General features: G+C 48.6%; 2 protein-coding genes across 2 annotated transcripts in view; one reads left to right on the top strand and one right to left on the bottom strand.

The window, feature by feature from the left end:
- The window catches only part of INPP5J (inositol polyphosphate-5-phosphatase J), a 372,973-nt gene that overhangs the window by 169,312 nt on the left and 185,759 nt on the right, over positions 1-17,902 (bottom strand). The window lies entirely within an intron of this gene.
- Positions 4,247-5,764, top strand: LOC146784003 (zinc finger MYM-type protein 1-like). Its single transcript, XM_085632888.1, has one exon. It carries the CDS (start codon positions 4,247-4,249, stop codon positions 5,762-5,764), a length of 1,518 nt encoding a protein of 505 aa, XP_085489014.1.

The following is a 17,902-nucleotide window of genomic DNA, read 5'->3' as shown; positions in this document are numbered from 1 at the left end:
GACTCTGAGTTTGTGCTTCTCCACACCAATCACTCTTAAACTATACTGCCTACCAGTATGGATGACATGTGACTCCTACATTTTTAGTCCTTTGGCTTGTGTAACATGTCCTATACACTGATTTACAGACGTATGATTGATTGTCTCTGTGTAATGTGTGTGTGTGATGAAAAGTGCTCGGACACCCTACACTGGTATGAGTGGCGCTATATAACTAATTCAATGCATCTGAGAGAGTGTGGTTATGGAGACTTGTTCACTGTTAAAGGGTGCTAGTGAGAGAATCCGTGGTGGAGGTGGTCATTGGGGGGGCGCCAACAAACATTGTCGCACAGGGCGCCACCAGCACTAAAGCCGGCCCTGAACGTGGTTCAATCAGTTACGATGATAAAAGGGCTATAATAGAGTTAATATATTAGGATTACACTAATTGCAGAAATAATTAGACATCATTTTACACCTGGAATGGCTTATTTCTTGTTAATGCTATGTGTGATGTGACGTGCATAATTTCAGTGTAATTATGAGTGCCGTTTCAGGGACTATGAGTGACACTTTCTGGCAAGCAACATAAAGATGAGGGAAGCACATAAATATCAGAAAATGCTCTAATTTCAGCAACGAGAAACACTAAGAAGATTTTAAACATACTGCACAGTACCCGAAATTGAAGGGCACTAATCTAGTACTATTACAGATACTCGGGTGGGGGTAGCAAAACTTACTTTACTCAACTCTCTGTTCTTGGTGATCTGATCTTCATCCAGGCAGTCGTAGCGCTGTGTGTCTGGCCTCGGCCATTGACTCTGCAGCAGCAGTGTAAGGTTCTCTGCATGATATATTTAGACCGTAGTTTAATAGAAAGGGTCGGTTGTGGCTAGTGGCTTCCTTAGTGTCCTATGACCTGGAGATAGATGGCATCCTCCATATTACTTGTGGGGGCGGGGTTGTTTTTTGCGATGTGTCATGGCAGATGCTGTTGGTGAAATGTGAGGATCGGATGTATGGATGGAGTTCAGGTTTTACACATGGAATCGAACGGGATTATGAAGTGGTACCGTCGGCGTCATGAGAGGCGAAGCTTGGCATGCCTGATGTTCGACAGTACCAAGTTATTACCCATTATTGCAGATGTGCATCAATGGTCATCGTGTACTGCTGCCTGCTTAAAGGTTCTAGGGAAGAGTTTCAACTGGGGTCATCCCAGTGGCTTGGTCCCAAGTTAAAAGGGGGAGGGCAGAATGCCCATTGGTGAGGGGGGAAGTGGTCTCTGAGTGACTTCATGTTTGAGTGGAGATGCATGATGGAGGGGGAAGTCTTTCACATTGAGGAAAGGAAAGTGCGTCCGTTATGTGGCAAAGAGTATGTGCAAGTAAGGCCACTAATTGGTCTCATCCTCTTGCAAAGGCGCTGCCGCCGCCTCCCTCTTAGGGGATTAGCAGCCCATGTTTTTATCCGGCGCTGTGGTTGAGGGATGCTGTAGGTTCTGTTTTCTAAAGCCGTATGCCTGTAGGGTTGTGTCTACAGGCTTGTGTTACTGCAATCATTATACTATATGTATTTCACGAATTGAAACGACTTACTCATTATATAACACTTTGTTAAAAAAAATCCTTCATCCAGGACAGCTGACACTTACATAACAGAATTAAACCCGTTAATCAAATGTATTGCTCATAGATGTTTGCATCCTATGCTGCCCCTTATTTAAATGTATCTAAACTTTAGTGTTTATGTAATGGCAAGAAGACCTTAAGCTGTTTAGACCTGCCTTTGTGCCTAATTACATCCGAGGAGCCCTGCTGGGATTGAAAAAAGGTAATTTGCAGTCTGCGCATCTTTCATTGGGTGATCAGTATTGTTGTTTCAGAAATGACCCAATATTTTATGAGGTTGCTCTGCTGTTTGCACTTCCAAAAAACTGAGTTTGACAGTCAGTGGCTCTTCTGTAGGTCTTCTGTAATAGTTCTCCCATTTAGGCCATAATTTTGATTGCCCGGTGCATTCCTGCGGGTCTAGTGACGGCAGTTACTGGGCCTATTGAAACCGAGGCCCAGTTTTTTAGGAGGGCATACTAAAACCTAGTGTGAAGTACTGGAGATAAGGGCAAAAGGTGGAAATTGGAGTGACAACTGATTTTCAGGAATTAGGCATTCAAAAGCGTATTCTCTGTTGGCTGTTGCATAATAGTTTGGCAATAGGCCAGGTAAGTGTTTGAGTTAAAAGTCCTTCTTGATTTTGGCATCCAGCTATCTTGCCATATACTTTGCTTTATATATGAATTGTTATGCTAGGTACTACCATATTTCTTCACAGTGCATGATTTTGAGGTTGAACCCTCTAGGTTTAGGAACGCTCACGATTACCCACAGGTTGTGTCCTAGCGCCGCAGAGAAAAACTGAAAAACACACCGCTCAAATATGTAAAAAATAGACTCATGAAACTGAAGAGAGAAACTTTTTCAAGTATTTACAGAAGGAGTGAAGGTTAGTTCTGTGCCTAAGGGAAAGTGGGAGAGTATTCCAGAGTTTTTGGCTACCAGGTAGCAGTGGAAGAGCATGCTGAAATAGCCTCTAAAAGTAGAGGGGGCAGTTTTTCTAGAACTTAAGAATTGAAGGGGAAGTGAGGAGACCGGATTATAGTTACTGGGAATCTAAGGAGGCAAATAAGGTTTCTTGAGGAGTGGGACTACCAGAGCCTATTTCTTGGCCATCGGAAAATGGGCCTTGGCAAGTGAGTGGTAGTAGTGGTTTGTGAGCACTGAACAAATCTGCGTTTCACTGCTGGCCAAATTCGACCTGGGAAAACATATGGGGTAACTAGCGCTATATAAATATGAACCTTTTTTCCTCTTCTATCCTTCCGAATCCAAATGACTGACTAACCTATCCACTACTTAAATTACTTTCATATTTCACTATACTAATTCAACACTAGTCGTCTATGGGTCTCAGAGTAGCTTGCTGAAATCATTAAATTGATCTTAAAATAGATTTACGAAAATCGTTTCCATTAATGTTACTGGCTTCTTAAATCTTTCAGTAATAATGTTACAATTTTCTAATGCAATATACAGAATTATTATATACAATATTCAGAACTAATATTGCCCTATATTTTTCAGGTAGAATAGAAAGGATCAAAAATAGCAGACAGGAAAAAACTCTCAGGTGCTCAGTACAGAAAAAGAAAAGCGGCTAGAGAAATAGAACTATCCAAATTGAACAGGTCTATTGAAACATTTCTACTTCCTCCAAAGAGTTCTCTTGAAGTTGCTTGTGCATCAACTTCAACCTCAGAAAAAGATGACGATATAGGCCTACCAGACAAGGACTTAGAAGTTAACAGCAGAGAGCAAGAAGAACAGGTTGTAGTGGATACTGCAAAGGATAACCTTGAAAATGAAGATGGTGATCAAAGTAAACGCCCGAAAATAACTGAAGAAAGCGTTAAAATAGATTATTCAGATCCTGCTTCCTGGGAAGACTTACCAATAAGTAGAGACAAATTAAGAACTCTTTTGGTTGAAAATGGGCCAAAACAAGTGAGCAAAAAATTTCCTTTAGATGAGAAAAAAAGGAAGTTTTCAGCTGTACATTATAAAAGAAAACTTCCAAATGGAGAAGTTTACCGTGAATACCTCCAGTATTCAGTATCAACCGATAAGGTTTTCTGTTTTTGCTGCAATGTATTTGGCGGAAATTCAAGTTCAAGTACAAGTCTCACTCAGAATGGATGCAACGATTGGCATAACATATCAGCAATTCTGTCTTCACACGAAAAGAGTGTTGAACATATTACCAACTTCCATAACTGGAAGGGCCTGTATACAAGTCTAAAACAAGACGCAACTATAGATAGTGCTAATACAAAAAAGCTTAAAGAAGAAGAAAAGTACTGGCATCAGATCTTAGAGCGTGTAATATCTCTTGTAAGAGTTCTAGGTGCACAAAATTTGGCCTTCCGTGGCAGCAGTGATAAACTTCATGCTCATGATAATGGCAATTTTCTTAAAATTGTGGAATTGCTCGCCATGTTTGATCCTATTATGAATGAACATCTCAGGAGAATACAAAATAAGGGTGGAAGACATGCTCACTATTTAGGCAACATTATTCAAAATGAACTGATCCAAGTGCTATCAAACGTTATCAAAGAGAAAATCATTTAATTGGTTAAAAAGACAAAGTATTTTTCATCATCCTTGATTGCACCCCAGATATCAGTCGCACGGAACAAATGACCATGATCATAAGATTTGTGGACATCGTGCAATTTTCAGGAACAGAGTCATTTCAGTCTTCAGGTGAAGAATTCCAAGAAAGCAGCCTCGTGCAAATAAAAGAACACTTTTTGGGATTTGTGCCACTAACCGAAACCACAGGTGAATCGATGTGTCATTTTCTGAGAAATCAGCTCAAAAGCTTGTCATTGTCAATTGAAGACCTACGAGGTCAGGGTTATGATAAGGGGAGCAATATGAAGGGCAAGGAAATAGGTTTGCAGAAGAAAATTCTGGATATTAACCCGTGTGCCTTCTATGTCCCCTGCAGTTCCCACACCCTGAACCTAGTGGTAAATGATGCTGCTTCGTGTTGCACTGAAGTAACAGCCTTTTTTGATGTTATACAAAGATTGTATGTATTCTTTGCAGCGTCTCCACGTCGATGGGATATACTGAAACACCATATACCATCTTTGAATATAAAACCTCTGAGTGATACTCGGTGGTCAAGCAGGATCGATGCCTTAACTCCCATCAGGTACCAGTTACCGCATGTGTATGATGCGTTGTTTGACATTACTGAAGATTCGACTCTCAAAGGCTGTTCTGGTACAATGACTAAGGTTGAAGCTGAAGGTCTTCTGAACAGCATATCTTCATTTAAGTTTGTTGTGGCAGTTGTAACCTGGCACAGTATTTTATTTCAAATCAATTTGACCAGTAAACTGCTGCAAGAGAAGCACTTTACTATTGAGAAAACAGTAAATGAGCTTAAAAATACAGAGGAGTATTTAAAAAACATGAGGTGTGACATGGAATTTGAGCGAGTTTTGGTTGATGCTCGAGAGCTAGCTGAAGAAATCAATATTGAGCCAATTTTTCAGCCAGAGATAAGAAGGAGGAAAAGGAAAATGTTCGCTTACGAATCAAAAGATGAACCCATCGCTGACCCCAAAGAGAAGTTCAGAGTAAATTACTATTTTGCAATATTGGACACGGCAATTAGTTCTGTAAAAGAACGATTCACACAGTTGAATGAAATTGCAAGAATATTTGGTTTTCTGTACAATATAAGTGACCTCAAGATGAAAACTTCAAAAGAACTCATGGATTTGTGTATCAAATTGGAAACAGCTCTAACCCAGCATAGACCTGGAGAAACCATATCTTTTCTAAAGGACATTGACGCGGCAGCTCTCTGCTCTGAACTTTCAGGAATAAGTCATCGAATACAAAAAAATGCGAAACCCGAATATGTGCTGAACTATCTGTGCCAAAACAAGTTAGAAAATGGTTTTCCTAATTTGTCCGTAGCTCTTCGTATCCTTTTGACTTTACCGATATCAGTGGCAAGTGCGGAGAGGAGTTTCTCAAAACTCAAATTAATAAAAACTTATCTGCGCAGTTCCATGAGCCAAGAGAGACTCATAGGACTAGCCACAATTTCAGTAGAAAAAGACATGGCTTACCAGCTTGACATTAGAGATCTTGTTAAAGACTTTGCTAAAATAAAGGCAAGGAAGGTATCATTGGATTAAGAGAAATAACCCAAAACACCATTGAAGTTAGAAGGGAGAAAGTTAAAAACAGAATAAAATGTCATGAACAGTGTTTATTTAGTTCTTTAATGTTTGATGTGTTTTTTGTTTAATGTTCAATACAAGTTCTTTTATATCTAATGCATTAATTATTCTAGCCTGGATGACAGGGGGAGAGAGTGATAGTAGTAAAAGGGAGGGGGCGGCATTTTTCAAATCTCGCCTAGGGCGGCGAAACTCCTAGAAACGGCCCTGGGAGCGAGAGTGAGACACACACACTGCGTAACACTGAAGCTTGTCGCACTGCTCACGCGCTGGCTCTGGCTGCAGACTGACACAAGCCGAGTCAGGCACACAGGCACCTGGACCCTGACACAGACACTGTACTCACATAACCTGGAGCCCGCCGGCACCCGCACAGTTTACACACCTTGCAGCGTGACACAAAAGTAATATCCGCATCACAGCAGTGCATATACAACGCCGTGTCAAGGAACCATCTGTGTGAGTCACGGTGAGTTTAGAGCAAAGTATAGAATTTTAACAGAAAACTGTCAATTACATCGAGCCACGCCTCCTTTATACAGAGGGAGGCTCGAGCCAATAGAAAAGGGCCGAATTCCCCAGACGATGATAAGGATGGAGACGAGCCATTCCGGGGTCAGGCACAGCGGACGTGCCTGTCACCCTCTCAGCTGTACTGACACTTCCAAATATTTCAGCTGTCAGCACGTGGCAGGCGTCACATGACAGCCAAATAGGACGACCAAAGGGAAGACTATTTCCAAAAATGATCCACCAATCACTTAATGATGGAGTGAAGTGGGACTCCCACATTTCATGTAAAACAATAACTGAAGTAGGTCCAGCACCACACATGGCCAACCAATGGTGCTGCAACACCCACCCATGGAAAATAAGGTAGATAGTGACTTAAAATAAAGCCCCATAGGAAATAATATTACATTAAATGAAAGGTGTTTCAGTACCCCATTTTTCAACTGCTCTCCTTGGTCCCTCTCACATTTACTACCAAGGGTCCAATTGCAATGTCGGACAGACCTGAGTCTGTCCGACATCGCTCCTGAAATGGAACTGAAAAACCTCCTATCGTTGGTTCCAGCCCAGCTATTAGGATGCGACTGAACCTTGTTCGGTTGCAATCCTATACTTTGCTATGGAATGCATGCATTCTGAATGGAATGCATGCTCTCATAGCAAAGAGCAGAGGTGCAGCTCATCCCTGCACCCCATGGCAGGCACCACAAGGTGCCTGCCACCTGGTGCAGGGTTCAACAGGGGGACACCATAGGTGCCCCCTAGGCCGCCATTTGGCAGCCTTGCACCCAAGGGGGTCCTGCTGGGGCCCAAAAGACAGTTCCCCAATGCCTTTCTGTATTGGAAAGGCCCGCACAGAAATGCAGTGGGAAACTGTCATTGCAATCCCTCCGCCGGAATGAGTCAGCCAAGGGATTGCTGAAGGCCTTCCGAATGGCGTATTTCCGAGCCCGTCGTAAGCCATTAGGAAATCGTGTTTGGAATAATTTCCGACCGACTCCATCCAAATGGGTTGGTTGGAAATTACACAGGAGATTACGATGCGGTAAGAATGGCTCCGACCAACGGTCTGAGCCATTTCTGACTGCATCATAATCGGGCCTTAAGTAGTAAACTTACATGTGTGAGGATCTTCCCAGAGAAAAGACAGGAGAGGTAGATATTTACGCTGGTAGATTTGTGGATAGCGTTTTGGAGTACTTTAGTAGTTGTACTGTAGTACTACTAAACATGCTACAAAATGCAATTTGTGAATAGACCCCGGTGTGTTTGTTCATGAATCTGGGTGGTCTGTGCCTCAGAGGCACTCAAGCTGTCTGAGAGGGTTGTGGAAGCATCTTTCGTGTTGGCATTCGTCTAGGGTGCAAGTTAAACGTTAGTTCATTGAACTAATCCCAAAGCCTCTGCTGCCCAGCAATAACACCTGAGCACACACTTTTGTGCTGAGTGCAGATCAGCAGTGTGTCCTGCATGACAATAGGACCCATGTGAAAGAGATACCTGGTTTGGGATGCTCAATTCACATCACAATTTACATCCATGGGGACCCACAACCCCCTGCCCCCACCTCAGGAAACTCCACTGGCTCTCCAATCAGAAGAGATGTCACTTGAGGATGCTGATCCACACATACAAAGCCCTGCACAACCAAGGACCAGCATACATCAGTCATACCCTGAATTTCCACCAACCCTCCAGACACTTGCGCTCCGCCTCCCTTCACCTCGCTAGCACCCCTCGCATTAGTCGAAGCTACAGCAAAAGTTGTTCATTCTCCTACCATGCGGCCAAGTCCTGGAATGACCTCCCCCTTCACCTCCAGGCCTCATCCTCCTGGCTGGAATTCAGGAAAGGACTGAAGACCTGGCTGTTCAACTCAGCCCCCACCTCCGCAGCAGGATTCTCAGCACCTGAGTACCCTCACGGGTGATTAGCCATGCTTTACAAATCTTGTATGATTGATTGATCCATTGCTCTCCCATTCTTCCTTCTTGGAAAGCACCTGGAAGAAATCCCCCACTCCAGTTGGTTGAGGAGTTTAAACTTTAAGTTGACAACCCTGTGAATTAGGCACAGGCTTTCAGTCAGGGCTTCCATTTTTATAAAAGTGTTGGCCCTTTGGGACCAGTAATTTGTACTGTCATTGACTTGAAGATGAAAATCTGCAGCACCAACTGAGATGAGATGTTGTGCCAGTACATGGATTCACCATTATGAACTAATGGGGTATACCGCAGCAAGAACAACGAGTGGTCCTAAAGTCCCTCCTTGGTCAAGCCAAAGAGGTTGTGACTTATAAAATTAATTGACTTACTCACTCGAAAAAGTTTACATGTAATTATTACACAGGAGAGAACCAAATACTGTTCTTCAAGACACACCAAAGAGAAAGAAACAACTGCTGTTTTTTAAAAATACAAAAATCTTATTTATATTTTCTCGTTATGCAAAATAGCAAAGTCATTACAACATATAACATTAAATCAATAGATGGTTGCTCTAGGAAAAAGTTCTCATGTGTGAGGTGAGTAAGAGAAGATGATTCAAAAGAAAAACAATTGAAGAACACAATATTATAATTTTCACTGAACGCTGGCTGAGATGCTGTTGAGAATAAATCAACCAGTATGAATGGGCCTGTCTACAAGACAAATACATTTTATTCTTCAATGTCCATTTGGCAGAAGGATGCCAGTGAGTTCAAAATGCATCATCCAATTTCGGGGAGGCCTGGTAAACCATTGTCCTGGCCCTAGAGTAAGGGATGTCCATGTTTCGATCCAACTAATAGCACAGAGGGTAACTTAAAACCTCCGCTTGCAGGTCTTCATCAGTGTTAGACCTGGCATCTTTGGTGTGAATTTCCCCTGTATTTTTGTGTTTGTCTCCTGTGTTTTGCTGTGTGTTGGACTTCATTTTGCTGTTCTAGATGCTTTGAGCACTTTGCCATTGCTGTTCAGTGCCAAAGTGCAAGTGCTCCCTTTGTAAATTGTGGTTATGGATTGGTGTGTCCATAATTGGCTTATTTGATTTAATAGTCAGTTCCTAGCACAGTGCACTGTGTGTGCTCAGGGCCTGTAAATCAAATGCTGCCAGTGGGCCTGCAGCACTGGTTGTGCCACCCACATAAGCAGCCTGTAAATGTAACTCAGGCATGCCATTGCAGTGCCTGTGTGCAGTCTAATAATGCTATATCAAATTGGCAAGTGCACCCACTTGCCAGGCCCTAACTTTCCCTTTTCTTACATGGTAGTCACCCCTAAGGTAGGGCCAAGGTACCCCTGTGGGCAGGGTGCAGTGTGCAGTGTATGCGAAAGGTTGTGTGTGTGGCATGTCCTGATAGTGAAATACTGCCAATTTCGTTTTTCATTAATGCAAGGCTATCTGTTCCCATAGGATAAAATGGGGAGTTTGCTTATAACATCTTATAAGCTTAACTACCCCTGGGAACAAGGTAGGAAAATAAAGTTTAGTATGCCTGAACTCAGAATGTTAAAATGCATCTTTTAGTGAGGGTGATTTTTACATTCTGTGTTTGAAAATACCACTTTTAGAACCTAGGTATTTTCTTGCTTAGCCATCCAGTGTGCCTCTGCTAGGATGTGTAATGACTGTCTGACTTTGGAGTGACAGGGGCTGGGGATGTGCATTGGCTCCAGAGAGTCTGGATGAGTCAGCGCTAGACTGAATAGGCCTGGTCTGCATTTGGAGTGGTGGCGGTAGTAGCACCTGCACCTGAATAGGGCTGTGCCTGCCTTTCACAATGATGGCTCTGCCGCCCTGTGGTGTGTCTGGAGCCAGGGCTCACACTGACAATAGAGGTTGTTGTGCACTTGCAAAGTGCCCCCCAGAGTTGGTTTGGACTGGTTTGGCTGGGGATGTGCATTGGCTCCAGAGAGTCTGGATGAGTCAGCGCTAGACTGAATAGGCCTGGTCTGCATTTGGAGTGGTGGCGGTAGTAGCACCTGCACCTGAATAGGGCTGTGCCTGCCTTTCACAATGATGGCTCTGCCGCCCTGTGGTGTGTCTGGAGCCAGGGCTCACACTGACAATGGAGGTTGTTGTGCACTTGCAAAGTGCCCCCAGAGCTGGTTTGGACTGGGCTCAAATCCCAGGGCCAGGAGAGAACAAAGAGATTTACTGCATAAAAAGAGGGGCCCAGACCCCAGACTTTTGGATAACTTCTGGGAAATCAAGAGGAAGCTTTGCCAAGGAGAAGATCTGGAGAAACTGAGGTGGAATACTGCCCCTGTGCTGTGTGCTGTCTGGGGTTGGCCTGCAGTGGCTACTTTCTGCCAAAGAAAGGGTAAAAGGACTTTGCTGTTTGCTTTGTCCCCTGCTTGAGGAAGATCTCCAAGTTCTTGAAGAAGAGCTTGCCTCCTGTTCTATAGTTACAAGGACACAAAGACTTCACCCCCATCTCTCCTGAACTCCCTAATCTGCAACTGCCTTTAAACTGAACAATTTCTACAATTTGAAAGTAATATTTTTATTACTGTATTGTGGAGTTTTGTCGTTTGGTCTTGTTTGGTTTAGATAAAATACTTATTTTTCTAAACTAGTGTGGTGTCCATTTGTAGTGTTTTCACTGTATTACTGGATGTGTTCACAAATGCTTTACACACTGCCTCTGAGATAAGTCTGTCTGCTCGTGCCAAGCTACCAAGGGGGTGAGCAGGAGTCATTTTAGAAGTGTATCCCCCTTACCCTGACTAGAAGCAAGGGTCCATATTTGGACAAAGGTATCTACCTCTACCAACTAGAGCACCCCATTTCTTTTTTTTTTTTTTTTTTTTTTTTTTGAAACCGTTTATTGCAGTTTATAGAAGTTACAGGTATGGGCCTACAACCACCCGGCCGGCCGCTAGAGCATCAAAAGCATATTACATACATACAGCAAAAATTTTCTCAGCGGTGCACAGTAGGAAAACAGGAGTGATCAATGGTGCAGGCCTCAAAGCTCCATGCCCACAGTACGGTTCCATTTTCTTAATACAAAACAACGTAAACAAACCACAACCGCAAGGCAACCCTCGATCCAAAGTGACAACACGTGCTCCATAAGTGGGGGATCCACACCAGCAGCAAAATTCTGAAGAGGGGGACGGGAGTAGATCAGGGACTGGGGGACCGCGCGCCCGCGGCCAAGGGAGGGGGGCCATCTAGGGAGACGGAGCCGGCGAGGCCGCCGGTAGCAGCGGCGGCTCACAAATACCCCCGCGGTAGGCGTTCCAGGGGCCCCAGAGTTTCATCCACGCCCCAGGCTTACCCCTCGCCACATACACCACCTTTTCACGAAACATACACCAATCCATATGCTCTTTCCAGGCCGACACCGCAGGGGGCCTCTGGGATCCCCACAATTGGGCAATATCACGCTTGGCTATCATGTATCCCAGAGTCACCCACCGCGCCTGCGGGACCGAGTAGTCATTTGGTTCCCAGACATTCAGCAAGCATCTCCTCGCTTCAGGCAGCAGCGTGACACGCGTAACCATTCGTAGAACCTCATGCACACCACGCCAGAATCGCTCCACCTTCGGGCACTCCCACAGTATATGCATGAAAGTCGCCAACGCACCACAGCCACGCTTACACATTCCATCACCGGCAAAACCCATACGTAAAAGCCTTGGCCCCGTCACGTAGACCCGGTGAAGGATCTTGAGCTGGACGAAACGAAGGCGAGCCGGGATGGCCACCTCTTTCGGAGAGGCCACCGCGGAAATCCAATCCTCGTCGTCCAGCTCCAGCCCGTCGGCAACCCAAGCCTCGCGGAGACTAGTCAGCAGACACGATCTATCGTTAATCAATTTTTTGTATATGAGGGAGATCGTGCTGTCCGGGACATGGCCATCTAGCACTCTGTCCTCCAGGGGGGAAGACTCCGGAATGGATGCAACATCCGGGAAGACGGAGCCCAGCGCATGGCGGACCTGTAGGTACCGAAAGTACTCACTGCCCTGCAGCTGAAACTCCGCCTGCAGCGTCTCAAAAGTTTTGAATCCCCCCCTCGTCCAGAGATCTCCCACCGTGCTGATTCCGATCGTGTCCCACTTCTCGAAGCCCTTCGACGTCCACAGGGAGCCCAACCTCTCAGATGCATACAGCGGAGACGCTCGGGTCAAACGGTCCTTCCACCCCATAGCTGCATTAGCCGCGTGCCACACACGCACCATGACACGCGTCGGTCCCGTCAAACGGGAGTCGGGCGCGCCAGAGTAGAGCGCTCGATTATAATCGCCACCGGGCAGAAGCGTCCTGTCCATCTCGAATGCCGGGTTCAAGGCGGGCCCGTAAAGGCCATGATTAATTGCAGCTAGTTGGGAGGCCCAGTAATACCGTTTGATGTCCGGGAGGGCGACCCCTCCATCGTACCACGGGAGCGTCAATTTAGCCAGAGCAATACGCGGCCTCCCGTCCCAGAACAGGCGCCGCTGGAGGCCCTCCACCTCGCGAAAGTAGCGTGCCGGGACCAAGTCCATGGTATTCTGGAGGGCGTAGAGGAAGCGCGGCAGGGACATCATTTTAAATAAGGCCGCTCGGCCGAGCGGCGAGAGCGGCAGACGCCGCCAGCGCACCACGTCCTCCCTCAGACGCTGGAGGGGGGGCAGCAAGTTCCGCTCATAGCGGGCCTCCGGGTCAAGAGTGATATATATACCCAGGTACCGGAAACCCTGGGAGGCAATCTGGATCGGACAGTCCCGTGGCAGGACCGGGGCCTCCCCGGAGAGCACATAGACACAGGATTTCGCCCAGTTGATGACCAGGCCTGAGTTGCGACCGAAGGAGCGCAAAACATCAACCAGGACGATCAGTGACTTGCGCGGGGAGGCGAGATACAAAAGGATATCGTCAGCATAGAGAGACACGCGGTCCTCATGCTCGGGGGTCCAGCGGAGACCACGGATAGAAGGGTGCCACCGCAGCCACTCCGCCAGGGGCTCCATGGCCAGGGCGAACAGGAGAGGCGACAGGGGACAACCCTGTCGCGTGCCCCGCCCCAGCGCGAATGGGGCAGATACTCGCCCATTCACCACCACCTGCGCCAACGGGCCCGAATATAGCAATTTGACCCAGCTGACGAAACCCGGGCCGAACCCAAACTTCGCCAGCATCGCCCAAATATATGGCCATTCGAGCGTATCAAACGCCATGGTGGCGTCCAAGGACGCCAAGATGGCCGGCTCCCGCACAAATGGGACACGCGCGAGCACCCCGTGTAAGCGCCGCAGATTAAGCGCCGTGTTGCGGTGTGGTATAAAGCCCGATTGGTCTTGGTGGACCAAATCGCCCACCACGCCAACCAACCGGTTGGCCAACACCTTGGCGAGGATTTTGGGCTCCGCGTTCAAAAGCGAAATCGGCCTATAGGATGTGACCCGTTCACGGGGCTTCCCCTCCTTGTGGATCACCACAATTGTGGCCAGACGCTGGTCCGGCGGGAGGGAGCCCCGCGAGTGGGCCGCAAGGAACATCGCGCGCAGGTGGGGCGCCAACACATCCGGGCGCAACTTGTATAGCTCAATGGGAATACCATTGGGGCCCATGGCCTTGCCGGATGCAACCGAGCGAATAGCCGAGGCAATTTCGTCCGAGGTGGGAGGGGCGTCCAGCGAATCCCTGTCCTCCACCGTAAGGGAGGGCAGTGCGATGTCCCGAAGCAAGGCATGGGAATCTTCCTCCGAGCAGGGAGAAACCGGGGAGTAGACTTCGCGGAAATAATCCGCGAAGCAGGAGACAATGGCTTCCGGCTCAGTGACGCACACACCATCCACGCTCTCAATCAAAGGCACCACGCGGCTCGCTCTCTCCCTCTTGTCCAACCACGCAATCAATTTGCCAGCCTTGTCACCCACATCATACAATCGCCCCTGCTGCTCTCTACTGAGGCCCCTGGCCGCCTCCGTGACGAGGGCCCGATAGGCCGCCTGCTTTAAATGCAAAACATGCAACTTGGCGTCTGTTACCCCGCTCCCCAGGTCACCCTCCAGTTCTGCAATCTCGGCCTCAACCCGGGTCACCTCCTCCCGCTCGCGCCGCCGGGCATTGGAAATAAAGGAGAGGGCCTCCCCCCTAAGAACCACCTTGAAAGCCTCCCACAGGGAGATGGCAGACGGGACCGACCCCACATTCTCATCGAAATAGCGCTGTAAGGATTTGATCAAGTCGGCACGAATGGTGGGGTCGCGCAAATACCATGCATTGATCGGGGCCACTCTGCCATCCCCCCTCGGGAAGACATCGAAATGCAACAACAATGGGGAGTGGTCTGAGATACCCCGTGCCAAATGGCGCACCTCCCCCACCCTCCCTGCATGGGCCGCCGGGACAAGGATGTAATCAAGCCGCGAGAGGCTACCATGGGCCCCCGAGTGGAAGGTGTACTGTTGCAATACGGGATGCTTTAAGCGCCAGCAATCCACCAGGCCCAGCGTGTCTAAAAGGCCGGGCAGCCACGCCTGTGCCCGGGGGAGGTCCCTAGGGGGATGGCGATCCATAGACCCAGAGGCAACCGCGTTAAAGTCCCCTCCAACCACCAACAGGCCACCCGGAAGGTCCAGAAGGAGGCGCCCCAGGTCCGCAAATGTAGTGGCTTGTAACCCAGGCGGGACGTACACTGATATAAAGATGAACACTCTACCCTCCATTCGTCCCACCAGAACAGTGTAACGTCCCCTCTCATCATGGCGCACCTCGTCAATCTCCAACGGGAGCGAGTTCTTGACCATAATACCCACCCCCCGCGAGCCCGAAGTGAAGCCGGAGTGGGCCGCCAAACGATATCCCCGCCGATTCATTGCATGAAAGGTGTTACCTATAAGGTGTGTCTCCTGCAGGAAGACAACATCTGGTGAAATACGTTTTAAATACTGCAGGACCACACCACGTTTAATCCTATCCCCCAGGCCGTTAACATTCCATGACAACACAATCAAATCCCTACCCCCCATGATACGTCAAAACAATCGGTCGCCCCCCACCGAGCATCTTAAAAACGACAAAACAGTTGCGGGTTTGCCTTGCGGTGTTAACAAACAACACACCCCCCCCACCCCCCGGTCCCAACAGAACTCCCCCCTCCCTGCACCCCTGCATGAGCCCAGACAGCCCCCCCAAAGTGCAGTGTGCCTGTCGCCCCATAGCTAAGTACTAACTAGTCCCCCAGAGGAGGAGGGAAGCCCCCAGCAGACCCCACCCGACCTCCATGGGAGGGGAACATACGAAAGCAATATATGGTAAAGGAATAATATCCAGAGCAAGGCCTATACAGTCACCCCTCAATTCTGATCCGGCGGGCCCTCCCCGCCAGCCGCGCCCCCCCCACCCCGATCTCCAGGCAATGTATCTAACCAGTCCCCAGCCGCCTCGGGCCGGTCGAAGAAGTGCGTACGGCCATCCACCTCCACCCTCAGCTTAGCCGGAAAGAGCATTGAGTACTTGAGGTTTAGGTCCCTTAGGCGACGTTTAATACCGAGAAAGCTCTGTCGCTGCTTCTGGACCGCCGGAGTAAAGTCTGGGTAGAAGTGTACATCCATGTTGTCCAGCCTGACCGGTCCCTGTTGCCTGGAGGTCTGGAGGATGGCGTCTCTGTCCCGGAAATTAAAAATCCGGGCAATAATAGGCCGCGGCGGGGCACCGGTCTTAGGGCGGCCCCCAGGGACCCGGTGGGCACGCTCCACCGCAAAAAGCTTACTCAGCCCCCGGGGCTGGAGATGGGTCAGGATCAATTCTTCCACAAAGAGATCTGCCGCCTCCGCCTCTCGGCCCTCCGGCACACCAATAATGCGAACATTGTTCCTCCGGGCCCGACCCTCGGAATCCTCCAGTCGCCGGTCCATCAGGGCGCTCGCCTGGCCAAGCCGGCGCACCTCCCTCTGGAGGGCCACCACGTCCGTCGTGAGGCTCGTTGTGGTGTGGGCCAGGGAGTCAACTCGGTCGTTCGTTTTTGACAAGTCTGCCCTCACAAGGCCCACATCCACCAGGACCGAGTCAATTTTTTGCGCCAAGGTATCGAAACGCTGGTCCACCGAGGCCTTCATCTCTGCGATGGCGCCCATGACGTCCCGGAGGGTCAGATCCACCGGTTGGGCAGGCGCCTCCGTCGGGCCCACCAGGGATGACCGCGCTGTCTCCGGAGAACCCTTCTGGAGCGTATAGCGATCCATACTATTGGCCTGGTGCGCCGTGCCACGGCGGGTTGTCTTCATCTTCGCCCGGTCGCCATCTTGTTTGGTGGACATGCTGGCCCTTACACCGTCGTGCCAAGATCTCCAAACGGGCCGCCACACCAAATCACGGGTGTCAGGGGGGGGGGACGGGGGCGACCACCGGGCAGCGGGTCAACCCACCGCCGGCGGGTCAGCCGGGCACCTGGACAAGGCAACACCACCGCACCCCGCTCCGCAGCCCGACCCCGCCTGAGGCAAGGAGGGCGCAAAAGCGAAAGTGAAAGTGCGGGGTATGCGAGTCGCTCAGCCCCGCTCGCCGTTGTTATTCACTTCGTCCCCGGATCGCCCCACTACTCCAATCCGGGGGGCCGGCGAGGAGAAGGCCGCAACCTTCAATCGATGCTCCCACCGGTGTTCGGGGTCCGATTCGAGCCCAAAGAACGGGCGGCGCCTCAGCTCGGGTTCACCGACACAGTCCCCTCAACAAGGACAGGATATCGCCAGGATTAATTCAGGAGGTCGCGGAGGTCCTCGGGAGCCTCGCACCTACGCGGCCATCTTGGTTGCGCGCTAGGCTCCTCCGAGCACCCCATTTCTAACAATGAGGATAAAGGGATATGCAAGAGACAACCTAAATAAAAAAGAAAAGGAAGTAGAAGCTGTCTTGCTGGTATGTTGGTTGAAATGGAATTATAAATGAGTACATGGCCTACTAACCTGTGGCTGATGCCCAATTTAGAAGAACATGTCACAGCTCCCATAAATACGTGGTCTGTAACATAAGGTGCATACATGAGTCATTCATGTTATGCTGGGTCAAAAAGATGTGGAGAAATTACTAAAAAACAATAATGCAAACTTACTGCCAAAAATATGCGGAGTACATAGAGAATTCAATTATGCATCCAGTATCATTCCAATCAAAATGGCGTGAATAAATTACCAGGAGTTTCCACCACGATTATGCGGAGTATATAATATAGCTGAGAGGTTCCATACGTGGAGGATTGACAATACAACATTTAATAAGGCATCCCCCAAATGGTGATGCCAATCCCTGAGGCACGAACCAATCGCCAGGTTTAGCTAAAAAAATACAAAAAATAGAATGTGGCAGAGAGCTCACGTTCCTCTCTAGGCGGCAGCTGTCAAGGACTGACAGGCGAGCCGGAAGGCCAGTGGTTAACAAGACCTCTGCATGCACGTGTCGCGAGCATGTGGAGTCTGAACGGCGAACATGGCCCAGTATTCCGGTCCATCATAGACACCGCTGGTGTCCACGCTGCAATGGTGTTTGTAAGAAAGACTAATCGATTCTATGCTACCGCTATAGGAGAAGTAATCCTGCCAATCTAATTACTACCTTATAATTGAAGAATTCATGGTGTATCAATTACTATCTTACATC

Source organism: Triturus cristatus, chromosome 11, assembly GCF_964204655.1.
Source record: "Triturus cristatus chromosome 11, aTriCri1.1, whole genome shotgun sequence".
NCBI classification, from domain to species: Eukaryota; Metazoa; Chordata; class Amphibia; order Caudata; family Salamandridae; genus Triturus; species Triturus cristatus.
Note: the sequence above shows the minus strand (reverse complement) of the source record. Positions and strands in the feature narration are given on the sequence as shown.

Excerpts from the sequence above, each read along its gene's own strand:
- LOC146784003 (XM_085632888.1), top strand. The coding sequence starts at position 4,247 with ATGATCATAAGATTTGTGGACATCGTGCAATTTTCAGGAACAGAGTCA.